Raw genomic sequence first — 22,541 nt, forward strand, 5'->3', positions numbered from 1 at the left:
CTTGCCTGTGCTGGACTTGTTCTGTAAGGAGCTTAATTATCCCCTCTTGTGTTTTGAGAGTACAGTTGATGATATGCCCGTGTAAAAGGATGCAGCATCACTTAGAGCTTATGTCTGAGGGCAGCATGATGGGAAATCATGTTTATTTTATATGTATATATAATGTTTCCATAACAGAAGAAGTTGAAAACGTGTGCCAAATGTTTTGGTGACTAGATTTAGACAACTTGTACTATTAACAGGCAAGGCAACCACAAATGTTGTTAGAGGAGCCTTGAGGATTTTGTAAGCCTGTTAAGGGGCTATATTAGTAATATGCAGCACTTTGTTATTGGAAGGCAGAGTTTGAAGCATTACAGATTTCTTTTCTTGCATGTTTACAGACACAGGAGGCTTAAACACAGGAGTGGATCATGCAGAACAGGTTTTTTGCTTGAGGAAGGTGTTGATCCTATGTATGCCTTGGGATTTTCCCTTTTGGCAGCATTTTGCGTTGTTTCAATTTTCCCCTCTCAAGTGGCTTTTGTTTTTAAAACTCTTGAGCAAGAGGCAGTTTCTGTTTGTTTTGGTTTGGTTTTTTCAAAATAAGAATGGAATTGTTTAATTATAGACTGCACTAGGACTTTGGCCTTATTCTGAATCCACAGTTTTATCAGTTTTGATAATCCAAGATTGTTTTTGAAGTTCTCAAGCCAGAAGCTATCGCATATGCCTCTTCTGAAGTAATTCAATATCCTTAGATTGACAGAATAGCTTAGACTGTCAAGGACCTCCATCCCTGCAAGCACTAAGTTAAGAAACATTTAAGGAAAGCAAAGTAAAGGCTTTAATAGGTGTATCACCCAGAAGAGCTGGCAGGCGTTAGACTGCCTCACTAATGTTGAGCTCATGAGCACAGATTTGCCATGCTTGTTTTCTCTAAAACCAGAAACTGGGTATTCCTTTCTCAGCATTCAGCTCTAATCCGAAGCTGCTGGTTTGTTTCTTTAGCTACAGGAATCTGCAGTGCTTCCTGCTGTACTCACATGCCTTTCCAAACTAATTTCAGCCTTTCCCTCAAGCCTCTCTGTGTTTTCCAGCCACTTTCCTAATCTGACAACTCTCTTCACTTCCATTTCCTGGCACACAGCAGCATCCTAAGTCTTGGAGAAACTTGCACAGTAGTAGAGTGTCTGGTATCAGCATGAGATGCTGCTGAGCATTGAGAGGCCGGATTGGAGCTGCTGCCAGGCGAGCAGCCAGACAGGGTGTGCTCAGGGGACATGGAGCCTGAGCCAGTGGGGAACAGCCAATAGCAGTTGTGTATTGTACCATGGAATGGCTGCTTGAGCAAACATCCATTTTAGATGGGAAGCAAACAAATTTATTTGTGTGTTGGAGGTTTTATAGGCCTGTGCTATTATACTGAAGTAGATAACACAGCAGCATGAAGTCTAGCATATAAAAACCACTTAATACCTTCTTGCAGATCTTGAATTGTTTGTTGAACTCAGTTAAACAGGTTTATCTGAATTTCTAACAGACAGGTCAGGCTAAAATCTTGTTATAATTAGATGTATATTTATATATGCACAGAATGAGTCATACACCTTGGTAATTCCTTCTTGAAGGAAAGGAAAGCCTTGGCAGTTGTATGTATAGAAGATGAGGAATAGAAAGTTGTTATGTGTTGATTGGGATATCTTGAAATTGCAGTGCTTCAGGGACAATAGTTAATTGTTGACACGGAAGTTTTATGGCTGTTAATTCATACTGGATGATAGTAAAAATGTGTGCAAATGCCCTGCTGCCACCATCTGATTGCTCAGTGTGGGACCTGACATTCATTGTGGCTTTCTCAGGTAGAGAGCAGGGCTGTTGCAGTGTGATAGGAGCCATGTGGTAGGTGATGGAGGGGTAGGACAGTATTATTTCAGCCAGCACCTGGATCTGCTGTCTGCCTGACATGGTCTCCTTAAGTCTTTCAGGTTTGGTCCTTGCTGGTGAATTGCAGTGTCAGACTCGTGGAACATCTAATACCACACCAGACACGTGGGGTGGAATCAGAAGGACTGAGTGTAGTTGGGCAGCCATGGTTTTCAGGTGCTGTATATGTGTCAGTGGGACAAGTGCTGAAGCTCATCTTAATGAAATGCCCATTTGAAGATGGAATGCGCTCTCCTTTGAAGAGAGAGGGTTCTTTTCAGTAAGTTCTTCTGTGATAACTGGAAACTTCCTTTCTCTGCTTTCCCTCCCAACAGCAATCGTGTAAGTAAACTGTAAATGCAATTAGTGGAGTTTTGGGTTTTTGGAGACCTTCCTTTTTTAGCATTTTTTCATTTTTACTTTTGGAGATAACACTGATTAGAAAGAAAAAATATTAAAAGCTTAAAAATCTCAGAATTGTTTCAGTTGTGCTGAGTTGCCCTTTTACAAGGAATAGAAAGTAAGTTCTTAAAGCAAGAACGTTCTTCTGAAATACAGCTTTCACAAGCAGAATATATCATTAAAAGTATTTCATTCTTTCTTTTTTCCTTCCCTCAGTTCTTGGTTATCTTTCTGTGGAGAGCCTTTGACCCTAGAATGGAGAAAACCATACAGATATCACTTAGCTCTCCCCTTCTGAAGCTTTATGCTACAGCTAAAATTGTAGTCGTACATTGCCTTCCACATGGCAATTGCACACTTGTGAGAGTTTTAAAAAGACCTGAAATACCGTTCCTTTCCTGCTCCCTCCGTTCCTCATCTCCTGTAAGACTCCCTAATCTCTGCTTTTGTTCCACCAGTGTGATTCATATTGTTTGAATAACTTTAGTTTTACTCATGTAGCACTGCAAATATTTAACCTGGCTTTGGTGATGGCAGTAGGCCGTCAGTTCTAGAGAACTTGGTGTCTTTGGAACTGTAGTTCCTATTATCAGTCATTCTGCAAATACTTCATGCAGCAAAGGAATTGTTCCTGCCTTAGGTATTACCTGTTTACCAGCTGACATTTAGTTCCTGGGTAAGTTGGCTCTGGTGGTTGTTTCTCCCAAAAAAAAAAAAAAAAAAAAAAAAAAAGAGAATAGCTGTAGTGTGAAGTTGATAAGCCTGAACTGGGAGACAACTGAAGAGACAGTTACAGTTGTGTTTAAGATGGCACTAAGTAGAAAATGACTAGAAATTAAAGGGTTCTTTTTCATCCTGTTAGAAAATATTGCTTATTTGCTGAATACTACTGTCCAATTTCTAGCAAGAAACCCCAACAATTCAGAGAATTGTTAGAGAAGCCCTTGAATTCATGTAAGATGAAAGGTTTAGGTACTACCTAATGTGTTCAGTGAAGCCATACTGAGTAGAGGCTCTGAGATCCGTTTGTATTCCTTAATATCATGTACTTAGCTAATGCTTGTGCATTACCTCCCCATGCTCATTTAAATCTTTCTTAGACACTTTATATAGTCCTTCTGACTGAAGCATTGAAAAAAGAAAACTCAAAAGTAGGAGCAAAAAAGCAGAGGGGTGTGAGAACTCTAAAGGTAATTTTGTCCTTTATCTCCCCTCAGATTTGGGACCTAATTCTGCTCCAATTTGGTCTCATTTGCATACATAAAGCATCTTCCTTGAATGTATTAGAGGTCTTGGGCAGTATGTAAAGTTATTTGGTTTATGGCTTTGTGGCACTGGTCACTGCTTTGACTTTCTGGAGGAACGAAATGAGCAATGGTGCAAGCGTTGTCTTGGATGTTTCTGTTGACAGCTCTGAAGATACAGAATATACTTGTTAATTCTAAATGTCTTTGCTTTGGGGGAATGAGTCTTGGTACAGAATAGTGTAAAAAAAAAAAAAAGGCATTTACTTTGGAGTAACTTTAAAAAAAAGGTTATCATGAGATGATGACAAAAGATCTTTCGGATGACTTTCAACAACTGACGGCCAGAATTTTTAAATGCCTCCGGCTGTAGGATGCAGCAGAAGGACTGTGGTTTAAACTTTATAAGAACTCTTAAGTATGTGCAAAATTCTGCAGATTAAATTGGTCCTTGTGATCTCTCAGCCAATGAATAACATGACCTGTGGATTAATACTGTAATAAACCTCTACTTGCAGGCTCTATCTTTTTTGTCCATAGTTCAGATACTTTTTGTAGCATTAATTGGAACTACAGCTGCTCTTTAGGAAAGAAGAGTTCTTTCAGTGGTGCTGTACTAGTGGTGGAAAGTAACACGCAGAGGCAATCTGGGCTTTCACAGGTATAAAACCCAAGCTGCAGAAGAGTAAGTTTAGCCCTATTGAAAGTATGTCAGAGGCATTGAGTCCTCTGCTAAACTATGGTCACTTTGTATCTTTTCTGGAATGAACTTGAGTTTTAGACCTGGCTATATTTGGTTCCAGGAATATATGCTCTGATGAGAAGAATGGTTATGTGGTATACAACTAGAAGTATCTATTGCTATTATTTGCTTGCTTTTTTTGCTGCTTCTGTCATAAGACTGGAAGTCCAGCCAGTACATATCCATGTTATTTCCTCTGTTAATTTGGTTGTTTGGGTTGTTTAGCTTTTCCCTTACAGGAGTCATTAAGAGTTAGACCTTGCATATACTTGCCTCAGGGTGAAGAGAGCACCATTGACTCAGAGCCCAGGGATTTAACCTCTAGAGAAGAGTAATGGTAACCTTGTCTGGTGCAGCAGCAGTAGTTACACTCCCCGTTAATGACTGTGTTAGGATTCACTGTAAGGACCCGAGAAGAGCAAGGTTATGGCAGCAGAAGTAGAGTTTAGGACAGACTGGGGAAATAGCTCAGGTGTTAATAAGACTAGGCTAGTCTGAAATGTAAAAGGTGAGAAATCATTCCATTTCATTGGCACTGTTTTTTCCAGCGCTGAGTTAGAATGAATGGATCATGAGATCTCTCAGGGCTGTTTGCTCTCTGTATAGTGCTTTTTTCACAGAATGGTTGAGGCTGGAAGGGACCTCTGGAGGTCACCTGGTCCAGCCCCCCTGCTCAAGCCGGGCCACCTGGGGCTGGTTAGGTCTGGTTGCCAAGGTCCTTGTCATAGAATCACAGAATGTTTTGGGTTGAAAGGCACCTTTAAAGATCATCTGGTTCAAACTCCCCTGCCATGGACACGGACACCTTTGAATAGGCCAGGTTGCTCAAAGCAATTATAAAACTCCCGATTCTTTAAAGTGAAAAGCTTTGGGATGTGCTTCATATTTCTTATATCAAAGTTTAATTATTAGCTTTTGCTTAAATTATTGTGACAAAAAGAGAGATCTATAAATTTGAATATTAAGTACATGTATTTTTGTATGTATCTGACAAGTTATTTGTTTGGTACTACATGTAGACCTTGGGCTTACTTGTTTCTGTGGGTTGCAAAATGATTTCTACTACATCTTTGATCATTTTGAAATGCAGTTATAATTCTTTTTATAAACTTGGTTCAGTGCAGACACTTCCCTTCATCTCTTGATTGTTCATAATAGAATTTAAAAAATACTTGTCAACACTCGAGCTGTATTTGGTCTTATTTTTGCGCTCTTCACAGCATATGGGCTGTCAGTTTCAGTTTTGCTGGAACAGTTCTCTTAGGTTCCCAGTTTAATTTATAAAAAGTGGCTGAATGCACTCTCAGCAAATGTAGTTTGTGGCTTGACAGCCAGCTCTACTTCATCCTTTCTCTGTGCTATGCAAGGCATCATATTGTTTCATCTTCAAAGCAGTGTCCTTTTTCCTCTGGTTTTATTTATTCAGAGGAGTACAGCATGTCTCTCTTCACCCTGAGAGATCCCCATATGAAAGACGCATACCAGCTTGCGAAACTGAAGAGAGCATTCCTGTCCCCTTGGTCCTGTCAAGAAGCACAGGTACCTCTAGAAGCAGCCATGCCCTGATTAACTGGAGAGTGCTAGACTAAACCAGCTGTACTGGCTTAGTGGGAGGGGTGTCTGCCCTAACTATATTTTTTGAAGGAGCGCAGGAGAAAGCAACAAAAATTAAAATTCTATTTTCAGTGAGTTCAATATAGGTTATCAACTCTGAGAAAGCTGAGTGAGGGTCAGAAGAATGTGAGCACCTTCATCTGTTTTATCAGCTAAAGATGTTTCATTTTTGTTGAAATAATTCTGTAAACACTTGGACTCAGCTTGTTCCAACAGCTGAAGAGTTGCAGACTCTGATGCCCATCTCCACCTGGTTATGAGATCTGAGTCAGGCTGAGTAAAGGTAGGTGTTAACCTGACATTTGTATGCACCAGTGGATGCAAAATCAAATCTAAACATGGTACATGTAGTAAGTAAATTAGGCTGTTCAAAGTAAGTAGAGTTTAAAAAGCTTGTAGAAAAGGGAGTTGGGTTGGTGGTATTTGGAGAATGTCACACCGTTTAAACCTTATGTTATAACTTTAAGGCTTCATGTATTATTTTGTAACAAAAAAAAGCGCAGTGTGTCTAAGAATGAAGTTATTTCACAGAAGTTTAGACAAAGTACATATTCTTTACTTCGTGTATATGATTTTCCTTGGAACCCAATATTTTTGTGGATTTGTTAAAAAGGAAAAACATTTCAGTCCCAAGCACAGCTTGATGTGCTGCACATACCAAAAAAGTCCATTTAAAATCACACAAGGGGGCCTGGCTTTTGATGACAGGAGGCAGGAAATTTAGTGTTCTGACTGAAATTCCATCTCAGTTCATACTCTTGCCAGCTTCATGTTGTGGCATATGTGGTGTGCTTGACCCTTTGGTTCTCTCTCCAGCAAAAATGATACATTTCTCCACAGGAGTTTCAGCTAAGTCTCTCTGATTTGTAGCTTTGCAGTTTTGAGTGCTTAAATATCAAAAGTCAGGTTTTTGGAAAGCGTGTAAAGGACCTTATTTAAGTTAGGTGATAGTTCAAATTTTTTTCCCCTACATCTGATGCTTACTTTTTTTTTTAATGAATGAAAGCTAACCATTTTGTCTGATTGCAGTGATCAAAGACCTGGGTTTCCAGAAAAACACTTAACAGAGCATTTTAAAAAAATCTATTTGGGCAGGTTGTACCTAGTCACACAGAATTCAGGGGCCTTCATTTTGGTAGGAAATTCATGCTGCTGTACCTGGTCACGACACTTGTTCTGAGGACAGAAAGGTGGAATCAATTCTCAAGAAGTTGCAGTAAAAAGCTCAGTTCCAGGTAGAAAAAAGCTGACAAAAATATTTGCTTCTGGAGGACACAAGCTGGCCTTACCGGCAGTCGTTGAAGTGGGAAGTGTTGGCAAGTCAGTTAAAGGAAAAACCTCTTGTGGGCTGGTGGTGATCAGGTAAATTAAGCACACAGAGAGCAACTCTCCAGACAAAGTCTGTGCTTTTACCAAAAGCAGATAAGCAGTGAAAGCTGTGTGAGCCCTGCGTTGTGCTGGAGGCAGTGGGAAGCTGCTCAGATGCATCTGCACTGTGTGGTTAGGCGAGAAGGGTGGGTTCTCACAAAAAGAAAGTTCAGATGTGAAAAGAACTATAATCAAAGACACTAAAGAAGTCCTCATGTAAAGGCAGAAGCCAGGGCTTTAAAATTAAGAGTCTAGCTTGAGGTGCACAGTCTATATTATGCATGCAGGTGCTAGATCAGAAGTGATGAGCAGCCAGTTATTTCAGCGAGAACTTCTGGGCGTGCAAGCTCTGCAATTCTAGTCTTTCTTAAATGCTTGCATATGAGCTTAAGAGCTCATAGTTAAACCTCCTTTTCTCCCCTCCCTCCTCCCCTTTATTTTTAAAAATTAAATCTTGGCTCTGCAGGCTATACATTGGCTTTAATTATTTTCCCCTCCTCTCTCATAGGAGGATGATTGACTTGTTTTATGACTTCAGAGCCTGTAATAGTGCACAGGCAACTTTTATTCATTATTTTATTTGTGATAGGTGCATCTAAATATGTTGTATTCTGAGGAAGGCTTGCTAAATATCTTGCTGGTACTAACCTCTTCCTCCTTTTTGGAATGTCTCAAGGATAGAGGAAAGATAAGAGGCAGATAAATATTCAACTGCAAACAGCAAGTTCCATTGTCTCATTCCTTCTCTCCCTTCCCCCCTTGTGTGAGGCACACACAGGTGGGTGGGTGCTCTGTGTGTGGGTTTTTATGGAGATGGGTTTTAATATCTCTGTTTTGACACTCACAGTAAGCCTACTGGACCATTTACCATTGCCTCAAGCAAAAAAGAAAAACATTTTTTAATTTCAACCTCTAAATTCTTTTATTGGTGGCTAGGTTAACAAGAGTGAGAAGATGTAAACTTCTCAGCTATCACAGTATGAGGGGGGAGAGAGGGGAGGAGAACTGAATACTGTCATGAGTGCTAGATTTTCCTGTTACTTCTGTATATGAAGAGATGCAGTCCAGATGGGTACTGTGATGCTGGCCACTTCAGAGCCTGTAATAGTGCACAAGCAACTTTTATTCATTATTTTATTTGAGATAGGTACATCTAAATATGTTGTGTTCTGAGGAAGGCTTGCTAAATATCTTGCTGGCACTAACCTCTTCCTCCTTTTTAGAACTGGAATTTTCTTACATATTTTCAGTAAATTCAGTTTTAGTGCTTTCTTTTCCTTCCCCACTCTTCAGCCTGGATCCCAGGAAACATCCTGTAGAATTAACAAGTGTTTCTGTAGTTTCACTTCCTCATTTTGCTTTACTTATCAGCCATCCAAAATATTCAGAAACTGAGTTGTACAAGAAAATTCCTTTAACGTTTGCTTTTGCACACACTATTAATAGAGGATCTTGGTGCCTTCTATAATTTGATCACCCTCAAGCAGTGGATGTGTTGAGCAGACGTGGGTGTGTTGAAGCTTGGAGATATACTCTGAAACAGCTCAAAAAGAGTATTCCTTGTGCAGAATTTAAACAAAGTTTGTACTATGAGAGGTGTTCATGTGCTATAAGCTTTGCTCTCAGTAGATCCTTGTATCTGTTTCACAGACTTCAAAAAGTGAAGCAAAGGGGTTATTTTTCTGCCATTTTGCAGGCATATAATCTGTGGGCTGCTGCTGCTGGTATTTTTGTGGGGAAGGTGAGAAAGACCTTATTTAAATAAGAGGCTTCTTGTCAGGGATTGCAGCTTCTCGGCAGAACTGAATCTAGTATGTTCAAAATGCTGTCAGTGTGGATAGAGCCTTCTGCTCTTAACAGAAGTGTTATTGTAGAGATGCTGTTTCTCTTGCCTGTGTCAGCAACAAGGTACTTTCTCTTCTATGCCTGTGTGCTAATTTATGCCGTATCCCAGATTCTTATCTGCACTGAGACTGGGCTCCACTTAAAATCCAAATGGTTGTGACTTCAGATTATAAATGTAGGGTTTTTTGTTAGGCCTTCTTTGCTTTCTGTTTTTTTTTCTACTAATAGAATTACAGGAAAAATGGTTATCAAGGTCAGTTTGTATAGACATACTGGGAGTGTTTTCCGGTTCCAACAAAATAAGCTTATTTCCTGCAGCATTTTAAACCTGAGCGTGAGTGAGCGTCCATAAAACTTCCTTCATCGATATGGGTTGCAGCAGTGCATTGTTGCTATGTGTCTCAGCTAAAGCCTTACCAACAAGAATCTGTAGCAGCAGACAACCAAGCGAACATTACATTTTGATTGAACGAAATGACAGAAAAGGACTAAATTCAGCATACTGACCATAAGAGCTGTTGGAATTAGAGAATTAAAGGGAGACAAATCTTGCTGTATTCTTTTCCATGCCAACACTTGAATGTTTGGAATGCAACAAATGGTTTTCATTACAGCTCCTTCCTGAGTTAGTGCATGTTAATTCTTGTTTGCCCTGATAAAAGAAGCTGTGCCTGTACATGCCTTTTCAGAAGGAGGAGCCAATGAATTAATCAATGCCACAACTGACACAGAAGAAGAAAGAGGTAGATCTGTTGCATTTCTTGGCTTTTGGTTCTGAGTTCTGATGAGTAACCAGGCTATGGCAGTTGACAAAGCTGACCCTCTCCTCTGTGAATAGCTGGCACTTTTAAAGTTTATTTTAATCCTGTAATGGTTAACACCTTTAAAGAAAATACATAATTTTTTATTAAAGAACAGGATTGTTTGTATTGGTTGAAAAGCAGAAGAGAAATTGATTTTAGGTTACAGATTATTTTCCTTTGGTTTTCAGGAACTGAGAAGCAGGAAAGTAAAGCGGCCTTTAGGTGAAGACTTTTGGCTTTGCTTCTGGTCTTTCAGTCAGGCTGTTTTTCCAAGCCACTTGTGCCCTTCTGATCCCTCATGAAAAAGTTTGAGCTTTGGTCTGAAATGTGTTCACTTCACCTGTGTTCTCTTGCAGTGCTTGTGCGTTTTTCCCTGGCAACATTGGTTGACCTGCTGACCGAAAGTGTACTTGCACAGCCCAAATTCAATATTCAACTTGTTCTGTTTCAATGATTAATTTATTTTGTTTTATGTAATCAATGCATTAGATATTTAATGGAAATGGAAGATTACTGCTCAGAGGTACTTGGGTCAGATGGTTTTGTAGATTTTTAAATTGTGGGATTTTTAACAAGTGGAGGTTTATGAACAACTTCAAATTTAAAAAATGTTTAATCTCATAGCCAAACTCAGTGTATCATCTTTTAGTATCTCATATTGTAGTTTTGAACATACTGATACTGTCTCTTTTCCAGTTCTACACAGCTGAAGCTAATGAAAACAGGTTGGGGGAACAAGAAAACTTCCAGTCCTTCCACTGTAGCTAATTATGCCAGTTGTCACAGAAGGGTGCATTGGCTCATACAAAAGCCAGAAGCCTTCAGAGCAGTCACTTAGAGACTGCACGGTGTGACAGATGACTGTTAAACATGAAAACTGAAGATGAGGTTGTGTCCTCCTTAAGACAGGTGGTTTAAAACTGATTTTAAACTTCTGCAGCAAGCTTAGTGAAAAGCTCTCAACCTTCTCACTTTAGGCATGAGTGTTACCTTCTTACTTCCAGCATTAGAAATGATACAAATGTGCAAGCTCTGTCTGTTTTGACACTCTTCAATGCATTTGTCAATAGTGTCTGCAATACTTTATTTTGCTTTCCAGGCCTCCCTTCAGAGTACAGCTTCTTGCTCTGGCTTTTGCTCTGACATCTGTCTTGCTTCTCCATGCTGAAGGTGTTACTGCCACAATTCTAGTTTCTCTTCTCTCCTGCATCTCTACCTGTTTCTTCATTGGGCTTTTGTAGTATATTCATTTGTTGCTATCTCAGTGTTTGTCTTGTAGTGTTCTGGGTCCCTGGAGCTCTTACTCTTTACTTGCTTCAGTTGGTTTGTCACCTTAAATGCACTCTCCACACCTACTTTTCTTAACCACTTAATGCCTTGTCTTTGGCAACATTTGGCCTACAGTACAGGGGTGTCTTGTGATTATTTTTTACTTTTTAAATGGCAGGCAGTGACATTTAAAGTCATCTAAATAGCAGGCCAACTTCTTTTTTTCTGGCTTTCCTGTGCAGTATCCGTTGGCTTATTTATATCAGACCTACACACTGAAACACCATTGGTTTTCAAAATAACATTGAAAACTCTTTGCAATTCCCATCAGTCTTCCCCCTCAGACCTGGCAATATTTGGAGTCTTTGTTTTTGAGAAATAACTGCTAGAATTGTGCGAATCTGATGTGCCTTTTCTTTATAAGCTTCTAGTTCTCATATTAGTGTTTAAACTTCTATTTTGAATTTTGAAGCTAAAATCTGACAGCTGAAGTTGGGTATTATCTGACAGCTGAAGTTCAGTATTAGTCTCTTGAAATGAAGCATATAATGCTGTGCTTAAGTACGGCTATATGCTGAATTTCTATCCATTCTTCATTTCATATGCTTGAGTCTGATGATGTGACTGCAATTGTGTTACAAGGCAGCAGTCCTATTATGCTGGTTTTAGGTTAAAGTGGCATGATTCCCTATCCCCTGACTGTTGTATGGGGATGCGTTATACACTGCTGCTTCTGCATTTCATAGCAGTAAACTATAACATCAGAAGCTTCTTCAAGGTCCTTTGATCCAGAAATCATCTGTGCTTGGCTGAGCTTCTGAGTAACTTGTCCTTCAAAGAAGATACTGCCGTCTTTCTTTATAAGGTTTGGGAGAAGTACCAGAAATACAGTTTTGCTGAACTTTCATTCTCACAACAAAGGTATGAGCTCTTACCTTGGATTTTTTAAGAAACAATATTTTTTTGGGCTAAGATGCCAAGGTCTTTCAAACCAGCATTCAACTTGCTGTGTTAAGTTGTGGTAAATGCAAAAATAACCTATAGCTGTTGCTTTCAGACTGGCAACCAGCTAAACTGGCTGTTGGTGTCCAGTTACATGGCAGAAAGGTAGCATGAGGAATAATGGGTAGCTCTTTTGCTGCAACCTGATGATACAGGGTTTGAAAAGGTCTGAACACTGCTCCATTTAGCTGTGATGTCTCTAAGAAATGTAGTGCCCTTTGCTTTCATTGTCATAGCCCAGTCACATCTCTGCTCCAGTTGCTTGTACACTTGTGATGGCTGTTGTTGTTGTAGTAGTAGTAGAATAATGCTTTGAGATAATGTGTGTGCTGTAGCCTTGCTGTACCAGTACTGTGTCAGGGACAAAATAAAATCCAGTTTTCTCTTTGGGAGAGGTGCATTTACTATCCTTCAGGATATTCTTACCACACAGAGCTGGTTTCTGCCAGTAAGAGATTGAGAACAAGTGTTTTTCTCTTTCAGTTGCACTGGCAATTAGGAAGTAATGTACATAGTTTTGTGTCTGTCCTGAAAAGGCATTGTTGAAGTGCTCTGAAAAAATAGGCCATCAGGCTGGCTGTTTGCATTATCAGCCTGAATGACTGAAGAATTGGATTACTTACATGACACTGAGGGAGCACAGTGCAGTGCTTGCCTTAGGAACAATTCAGGTCTCTGCATACAAGTATTACCTTCTGGCCAGCTAAAACCTGAGATAAAGTCTTAAAGATGTCTAGGAAGATCTTAGTTCAGTTGTTCACATGATGATTAGCCTCCTGTGCTTCATAGGCATATACTAGAAATTAGAGCCAAAGTCAGAACTCACATCTTTAATAAATGAAGGCTGTGCATTTGCTGGGTGGCAGTTTTGGAAAGGTGGCCTGGTAGGTTTTGTAGATGTGCTGGAAACAGGTTTGAGTCTTGCTTTTGTAGCTCATGAATGCTGTGTCCAATGTTTGCATCAGCTATTGCCCAGTCCATGCTGGAATCTAGTCCTTGCTGTTAAGATGGGTGAATGACCCTGCAAGCCAGTTTGACTGGAAGAGTGCTGCAGGAATAGATATATTGGATGCACTTAACTAATATGGCAACAATGGATCAAATCAGTAGGCTGCTGTATTGAAAAGCAAAGCAAGAGCATGCTCCATACAGTAGCTAGCTATTGTCCCATTTCATTGTGTGTGTCAATACTCTTAGGGGCTGTGTGTTTATTAGCATTTCTGGAGCAATTTGTGTCATGGAATGGCACAGTTCAGAGAATAGAAAATGGAAGGCAGGTCAGTGATTCCCTCCCCCCTTGCATTGTCTTTCCAGTGAATTCAAGTGTGGTGGTGCTATATGGATGGTCTGTTACTGGCCTGCCAGAAAGGTGAAATGGTTTGGGATAATTGCTTAGTGACATATTATAGTTGGGTTATTCAGCCAGGTGCTTTGGTGTTTTCTGTTCCAGGTTGGTCAGTATTGTTCTGATTTGAACATAACTGGATGAGAAGTGCTGTTTGCACTGTTTCAAGGAGGCTGGGAATATATAAGATGTTACTGTAGAAATCTTAGTCACCTTTTTTTCCTTAAGCATGATAACAACTTATGATTAAAAAAAAAATCTAATTTTATTGAGCATGGTTATTTTTTTTTCTTGTGTGCTCTATAAGGTCATCTAGCTCCCTTAGGGGTTCAGATAAAAGAAATGAGAAAGATGAAAGCTGGAAAAGCTGAAAGCAGCATTGTTTCCAACATTGAACCAGGTTGGCTGCAGCTCTAGTTGGCCTTGAAAATCTCCAAGGATGGAGATTGCATAGCCTCAGAGTGACCTGTTGCAGAGCTGCTCTGCTCTCCTGGCACAGGAGCTCCCAGCATAAGGAACAGGTTGTTTTGGCGAGAGGAGGGTCGTGCCCTGGAGTGTCGGTGAAACGCGCTGCTGTGCATGGGCTGGGATGAGCCCTGTTCCCGAGGGATGCGCAGCGGAGCCCCCGGCTGCTTTGTGGCGCCCCCTCCCAGTGGGCTCTGTGCCAGTTAAAATCGCTTTGTGCCTCCTCTGCCCCCACAATTCTGCCTCCTCGAATGTTACCTGTGGAACTTGTGTATCTGCTGAAAGGGTTTTCAAAATTCACTGGTGCGATCAGCAACGGGTAGGCCCGAGCTGTAAGGAAGAAGCTGTTTCTTGTAGACTGTCCAGGAGGTGACCTGTGACCCTCAGACTTACTAGCAGAATCCAGCTTGTGTGTGTCCTTTCCTTGCTGTAGCACAGCCTCAGGACATCAGCTACATCCACCCACACTGCAGGGTGTATGGCTCGTGTATGGCTCATGTTTGCCTTGTGTCCCAGGCTCCAAGACACAAAGAAGAGCAACAAAATACAAGCAGATTCCAAGTTTCTGAAGCAACAAGAGCTGCAGTTAAGATTTTTGTTTTAATGTGATGATGATGCTACATGCTTTATCTGAGTGAATGACACAGGAAGGTCATTTGAGAGAGAGTGGGAGACCTGTGTGGCACAGAGAAGTGAAGTTGGTGCAGTCTGACGCAGGGATACGTGCGTGGGCCAGGCTCAGGAGCAAATTGTCCTGTCTGCTTCACTTGTGTTTCCTTGACAGAAGTCACTGCATTGCTGCCAGGTTTTCCTTCTGGAGCAAGCTACTCTCTTTGCTTGGTCACTGGAGGAGGTCTCGGAGTGAAACAAGAAGCTGTTTCAACACTACATAGCTGCTGGTATAAAGGGTCTATACATAAAGCATAAGCCATGTTGCTGTAATGATTATTCAAGTGCTGGGGTTGCCATGTCTTAACCTGGGTTATATTACTTAGTATCATTTAGGTGCTGCTTTGTTTCACTGCCTCTTGTAGCATTTATCTCTTAATGTGCTTTCCTTTTCATGAGGGCTACCATTTGATGGGGTTGGTGTAGTACTGAACACACTGGGAATCAGATTGCTGATTAGAACTCATAGATACAGCAGTGAAAAAACAGAACTTACAGCAACACATTGTAATATTTTTCTTTGATGCTGTTTCAGTTTAAGGAAACTGGGAACTTGATCAGGCTCCATGACCTACACTTGGATACTTAGCTCTCTCTTTGTTGATTAATACTATATGAAAGCCAGCTCTTCATTGTTTTTGCCCTAATTTTCCTCAAGCTGAAATGAGAGGGTGATATGATATTGTAGGTATTTCCAAAGGGTCTGTTTAAATACCATAGAGTTAATACAGTGGTGACTGTTGCATCTTTAACATAAGGGCATTGGTGCAGGTGGTAAAGGGAGACATTTTCCGCTTCTCTTGATCTGCAAACATTGTGCCTGCCAAACTCATATGAAAAAAAGGTTTTACTGTGTAACTGAGCTGAGGTCACCTGTTGTAATGATGAATTTTACATTCCTGACAAAATGTTAAGTATTAAGTTAAATAATTAAATACAAATGTTGCTTTGTCTTTTCAGTATATCAACTGTGGTAACCTGGAACAGCTACTAGATGGTAACCAGCATCTGCCCTGGACGGTGAGGGTGAAACTGGCATATGACATTGCTATGGGAATCAGTTATCTTCACTATAAAGGCATTTTCCACCGAGACCTTACATCCAAGGTACTGCTTATAAAATTAAGGGAACTTCTTAATGAAGGTACTGTAACTGATTCTTGGGTTTTCTCCCTTTCTCCATTCCATGCAGAGAATTGCTATTTTATAAGTTGTGATCTAAGACATTTTGAGAAACAAATTGAAATGCAGTTTATAGAATTAAAACTTTACTGACAATGTGTTCATAGTTTGTATGGAAACTGGAGAAATTATTATCCTGAAGGAAGGTCATCCCTTAAATGAGTTCAGATTAGGATTTCTCATAAAGCAGCTGCAGAGTTTTTTTAGTTCTGAATTGTGGTTCAGTAAAGTATTTAAATCCTTGGGTAATTAAGCACAACAATCTAACATTTGGAACAGGATAATCATATAAAGAACCCAAATTGAGGAGATTATTACAAACATACTTTAAAATCTCCTTGTTGTTTTTGTTTCCCCATGTATTTCAAAAATTTTCTTCTGTGGGAAGAGTGACCTTTTATTACTGATTCTGCTTGAAGTGTTGTGTACAATCCTGATTTGTTTTCATTTTTAAAGTCAGTAAGATCAAAATAGCTTGCCTAAAATTTTCAAATTTTGAAATTTCTTCCAGAATAATATATCAGTGGCAGAGTTTTCAATGGACATAGATTTTCTTTTTTTTTCAGTTGTTTTGGTGACAACTTGTATGAATTTAGTTGGCTGAAGTAACTGGATAATTCAAGCTCAGCTAGAAATATTGACATAGGAGCACTAAGATGTGTGAGCAGATTGTCCCAGTATTCACACTGGCTCTTACCACCCATTGTAGCCTGTGCTGAGGGCTTTGCTGTCCTGTCTGTCCTGTTGTCTGGTGCTAATGAGCTGGTTTAAGCTCACTGGGGACCTGCAACATGAAAGTCTTTCAAAACTGTTCTTGAGAAGTCTTCATCATGTCACTTCCAGAAGAATGTTATCTTAATCTGAAAGGAATTATTTCTTAGGATTAGAAACAGTTTTTAAGAACAAAACCACAACAGAATGTGTTTGCCAATAAGGCTACTAGACCTTCATCCAGTTTAGGGGGTTTTTTAAAGCTTCCTTAGTGCAGTGTTAAACAGATGTAGAACGTGCATTTAGTCAAGGTGGAAAAAAAAAAAGTTCAACTGGTAGATGAAAGTATTTTGGTGAAGTCATAGAATACTTCCTTGGCTGTTCTTTCAAGTGAAAGGCACTGAATTCTGTACGGAAGAATATCAAATTTATGAAAAATGCCCAGACTTGGAGTCATGTTACTTTGACATGATACACTCAGAAAGCTCCATTTCAGTCACCTTGGAATGTGCAGATAAGAGATGCATAAAAATACCTGAAAAGACAGCTTGGTGTTCCCCTTTCTTTTTCAGCTCAGGATGTATTTTAATGCACTTAAGAGTAGAGTTACTGCAAGGAACCAAAGTAACTAAGGAGAACTCAGTGCCTGCAGCATTTATCGTAACACGTTCTGTGATGGTCAGTCATATGAAAATCCATTTCCTGGGATCCCTGTGAATGCCTTTGTTCCAAGCTTTACATAACTGTATGTCGTTCTCTGGAGCTGCCCTGCCAATGCTTCAATGTTATCTATTGTTGAATGCCAATTGTTTAGGAAGCTGCACCCGCTGGGAGGGGTTCGGGATGTCCCGGCAAGAGCAAACTCATCAGAGGCCATGGGAAGTAGTTAAGGTTATTCAAAAACAAATGAATGACAAATCAAACCCTAAGAATTTACTAGCAGTTATGCTATGTTTGGACGGTTCTTAGCATTAAAGTTCTAGTATCTGTGTAGGTCATACTGGAAGCTGTCAGCTTCAAGAATAATACAGAATTTAATTGATGACAGCTATAGTCTGTATTTTTAAATTTCTTGGGCATTTTTGGGTTGGTGGGTTTTTTTGGTTTTGTTTATTTTGTTTGGGGTTTTTTTACATGATCTATGTACTTTCCTTGTTCTGTTTGGGAAGGAAGTAGATGAAACACCTGGCCTTAAACACTCACCTTAAACAACTCACGGATTTTATTAGTGTATTAAGGTATTGATGAAATAAACTTTAAATCTATTGGGCAAACAGCTTCCCTTTTGGGCAAATGTTTGCCCTGCTGGCTGCCTAAGTTTTAAAAAAGTCACTTTGTTCCAAAGCAAAACAATGAAGATAACCATAGGAAAAACCTGTCATCAGATTTTCCATTCTCAGACTATGGCTTTTGGCTACTGCTTGAGAAGATGCCTTGGCTTTTACCGGGTTTGTACTGGTGATAGGATGAGTTGTCTTCATTCTTACTGGTAAACAGTCAATGTGTGAGCAAGCTGAAGGAAGATGTGATGGACTCTTTCCTTGGGAGAGAACTTGGATTGAATAAGGGCAAATTCAATACTATTCTGTATTGTCCTCCTTTCTTCAGTAAACTTCAGTAATTGATGGGATGGCTTTATTATTCAAATGAAGGCAAAGACAAGGGTTTAGACATCGTCAGAAGTCAGAACAGACTGAGTTTGCCCAGTCAGAGAGTGGAGCATTTTTCTATGAAACTTGCTGGCCTTGACTGAAGTGTGAACAGAATGAAACGGAGCCTTTCTGTGCAGGAGTGTCTCCGTGCTTTACCTGTTACACTTAAGACAATAGCCCACTTCAAACTGTCTCTCTAATATGAATTCTACTTAAAAATCATTTGTAATTAATTTAGACCCGTACTTCTACCTTTCTATTTCTGGCAAACCTCTAATTCCTGCAGCTTCCTGGAGTGGATGGTGTGATACATAAATTTTACCGCATCAGTTATGGCAGCAGAGTTGTCTTGCTCTTAGCATTATGTGTGTCAATGTATTTGATACCTAACAATTTAAAGAAAGAAAAGTTCTTGTCCCCTGCCAATCTGAGATTGGAAAATAAGTGGGTTGGGCCATTAGTATACAGCAGAGTGGTCTCTCTCCCTAATTGCACCATGTGGAGAGGAGCAGAATGGCATCGGTACCGCAGGACGCCAGAGGGAAGAATGGTTTAGCAGAGTAGATGTAGGTCATTATAGTCGATATGACAGCCCATGGGGATGTCAACCCTCATATCCCACTGGTGCCCCTCCCAATGTCCTTCTGTCAAAAAGAGAGGCAGTGCTTGTTAGAAGGGATATGCTGCCCTGACAGCCGGTGCTTCCCCATGTCACGAGCAGCTCAGTGTCTGGGCTCTGGGCTTGGGCTGCTGTAGCTGATCAGGCTGAGCTGCCCTGGTTGATAGCAACAGCCTGGCTTGAATCTGTCAGAAGGTACGAGTGGTCAGACTGGCCATTTGCAGCCTGCACAGAGTAGGGGTGTGGGCAGGGTGACTTGAACTTTTTATAGGCCAAGAAATGTGGTGTCTGCTCTTTTGACTTGTCATGAAAAGGTTCATGTGGAAATGAAGTCATAGATGGGTTCTGACAGCCAGCCTTGTTGACTTATTCCTTGTCCCCTATCTATATCACCACAAGCCCTATGAATTGTTTTTCATTTGGGCCTTGTTGAGTGTGCAGAAGAAGAATTTGCATTCTGGAATCATAGGAATTTTCTTTATCTTTCAGTGACTGTCAAGGAGCTCTGGTTATGAATTTTAACTCTGAAAATCTTAGTCATAGAAGATGCAATCATTAAAACAGAAATTGTACTGTGGAAGTGTTTCAACAGAAGCCACTGAATTATGATAGAGTTTTTTCTCAATCTGACTTGGTTTTACAACATTCTAGCTGTTGTAACTTAAAATTAAAACAGCCATGTTTAGGAAAGCACAGGGAAGAAGTATCCAGCCTGCAAAAAAATTACAGCAAAATCCCTTTTAACCTCACCCCTCAAAATAAATGTCTTACTGCTACACAGTAGTTTCTTCAACACCTTGTTTGCACTGTACTTGCACTGCATTCAAACCCTGCTCTGGAAGCACTGTTGATTTCCTTGTCAGCTTATGCCAATGAATGCCCTAATACCAGTGAAATTATTCTTACAGTATTCCTGAGATGAGAGAGATGAATAAGATTATCCGTATTACAACAGATTAAAAGCAAGAATATTGGTGAATATTGGGTATATGCTTTAAGAATTTTTTTGGAGTATTTGCATTTTACATGTTTAAGTTCAAAGCAATATGCTCACTGACCTCAGAGGCAGTTTGGAAGCATTACAGCACTTATAAAATAGTCAGGTTTGACCCCTGGAGGCAGAGAAAGCACAAGATTAGTAACAATATGTGGAAGATTTTGCTGAAGTAGCTTCCTTGTTACAGAATTCTTCTGTGATGCTGGGGAAGGCCAGAATCCAGATCCCAGGGCATCACTGCAATAGTCTTAACCACAAGACAGAAGAGCTTCATTTGCAGTCCAGGCTTTCCTTTTCATCTCTTCCCAGCCTTTCTGCCACCCTACTGTTTCTGTGGGAAGAGTGGTCAGAGTCCTGAAAATAGTGGTCCAAGTGTTTTATGTACAGCCCCAATTCACCACCAGCATGAATCCATTGTGTGCTCTAAAACATATGGATGCCAGGTGAAAAACTGTCATGTAATTAAGGATGTTACCTTAACGTGTATGCATACGGGGAAGAAGGAAAGTTGTTGCAGAGGTTTTACATCCCATCTTTTATGTAATATTATGATGTAGTGTCTGTTGTATACAACTTCCTATCAGTTTTGGAAAAAATGGCATTATGCACTTCATTTTAGAGTTGGAAGCTTGAGATTCATGGTAGGGGGTGTCTGTTGCTTTAGTTAATACAGTAACTAATACATGAAGTATTTTTAATTTGTATTTGTTGCTACCGTTAATTAGTATTGCTGAAACACATTGGTTTTGCTATGGAAGAGGAATAGGGAGGGGAACAAGACTCCTTGGCAGTGAGAAGTGAACATCCAGGAGTCTGCCCATTTTTCCAAGACCAATCACACCTAGTCTGTTACTATCCAATCCTTTCTGCTAGTGTACGATGCCAGTCTCTGGTCAAGCATTTCATCCTTGTACATAAGGGTTTTTTTCTTTTCTTTTTTGTTCCCAGTTCCGGCCCCACCAACCTTATTGGTCAAACTCCTTGTCTGGCTGACTTCATTTACTCTCTTCCTAATACTCCTGCTCGATGCTTTATTCAGTCTGTCTTTGTGTTTTGGTCTTTAGTATGTTTAGCCATTTCTAGCTCTCCCCAGGTTCTGCTGCTCCAGGTTAGTTCTGATCCGTGCCACCACTGCCTGTTTGCTGTACTTGCAGTTCTTCTGTCCTTGTAATAGTATGTGGGGTTTTTTTTTCCCTGGCTCAGGACCCTGGTCTTGGTCCCTGCCAGTCCCTGGCTTGAGCTTATCCTCTTGTCTTGTCACCTTAGTCGTGCTCTCAAATTCCTCACGCAGCATATACCATTCTACTCTATCCCAGTCTACTCTTTGCAGAGGTGGCAACAGGAGCATCTTATACAGAGGTCTCATCACATTCCAAGTTGTGAACTTGCCAAATTTGGTATGATACCATAGGCTGATATTTTGATGGTTTACACCCCCTCCCTAAAAATCCTCTATCAAAACTGTTGATTAAAAACAAACAGGCAAACCTCCAAACAAATGCCTTTTAGTTTTGCAGAATTATGTATAATTGAAAACAAGGTTTTATAATTAATAGTAGGTTGTGAGCAGTTTTAGGGAACCTTGTGAGCTCCATTGATGATAAAATCTATGAAGAAATTGTAGTCTCTAGGCATGTGTATGTGTGTGTATTCCTGCTGACATCTGCTTTCACTTCACAGTGTGTAATGGCTCAGCCTTCTCTCATTGAGAGAGGAGCAGTCTCAGTTACTATGGGACAGAATCATGCATGTAACCAATTACTGTGGATTATCTGATGTAACATGAATTCACTGCCTTTGGGCTTGAAAGTGACATGCCCTGACTTCCTACCTTGTATGCTGTTTGCTTCTTTAAAACCAAATAAACCCCAGGCCGTGAACAGCACCTTTGTCTGATGAGTTTCATGGTTGCTGTGGCAGTTGCAAGGTCCCCTTTGTGCCGGAATAAGCTCTTGTCTGGATATTTTGCACTGCAAGGGAGGGCTTGCACTGAAAAAATTAGCTATTACAGATGGCTATTTCTAATGATAGTCTCAATACTAAACTTCTACTGATACTTTGGGAACCAAATGGAACCTTTCCCTTAAGCATAATAATTTCAAAAGTGTATCTAGTACTGTAAACTTCCTGTTACACATTTAATTCTCAGTGGGGTTTCTCCTAGGGGATAGCACTTTTAAAACAGCTGATACATCTCAATTGGCCTTTAATTATTTTAATTCGGTAACAGTCATCAGAAGGTTGCAAATGACACTGCAGTAGCATTTCTGTGTTTTCTGGAGTGCAGTAAAATCTCTGAGCAGTTTAGCTTATATGTAATATAAAATAAAAATAAAACGATGGTGTTTCTTCATCTAAGCAACTTATTTTTAACTCCTGAGTCTATTTTCATTTTTGTTTATGTAAAAGGAAGAGTAGAATATTGCATTCGTCTTAGTAGGATTATGCTGTGCAAAGCAGATGTTAAGCTCCTGTAACACAAAGGGGGCTTTATGTTCTTTCACATCTGTCTGCATAAACAGCTCTGTTAACTCTTTAGGACTCATGTGCAGAGCTCCTTGCTTCTATTAAGAGACTGCCTCAGGAAGGACTGATGAGGTCCCTATTTTGGGAGGAAAAAACCCTCAAAAACTCAGCTGAAGTCAAATACTGCCCTCTTTGACTGTGTGAGCTGCCAAAGAAAAGAACATCCCTGTATGTAGAGGTC

The 22,541-nt window shown here is 40.1% G+C and overlaps 1 protein-coding gene across 1 annotated transcript in view; it reads left to right on the forward strand.

Moving 5' to 3' along the window:
* Positions 1 to 22,541, forward strand: part of TESK2 (testis associated actin remodelling kinase 2) — an 80,026-nt gene that overhangs the window by 38,835 nt on the left and 18,650 nt on the right. The window contains exon 5 of the mRNA XM_039555786.1: positions 15,634 to 15,780. Coding sequence (XP_039411720.1) covers positions 15,634 to 15,780 — 147 coding nt within the window. The remainder of the gene's footprint in view (positions 1 to 15,633; positions 15,781 to 22,541) is intronic.

Source organism: Corvus cornix, chromosome 8, assembly GCF_000738735.6.
Source record: "Corvus cornix cornix isolate S_Up_H32 chromosome 8, ASM73873v5, whole genome shotgun sequence".
NCBI lineage: Eukaryota > Metazoa > Chordata > Aves > Passeriformes > Corvidae > Corvus > Corvus cornix.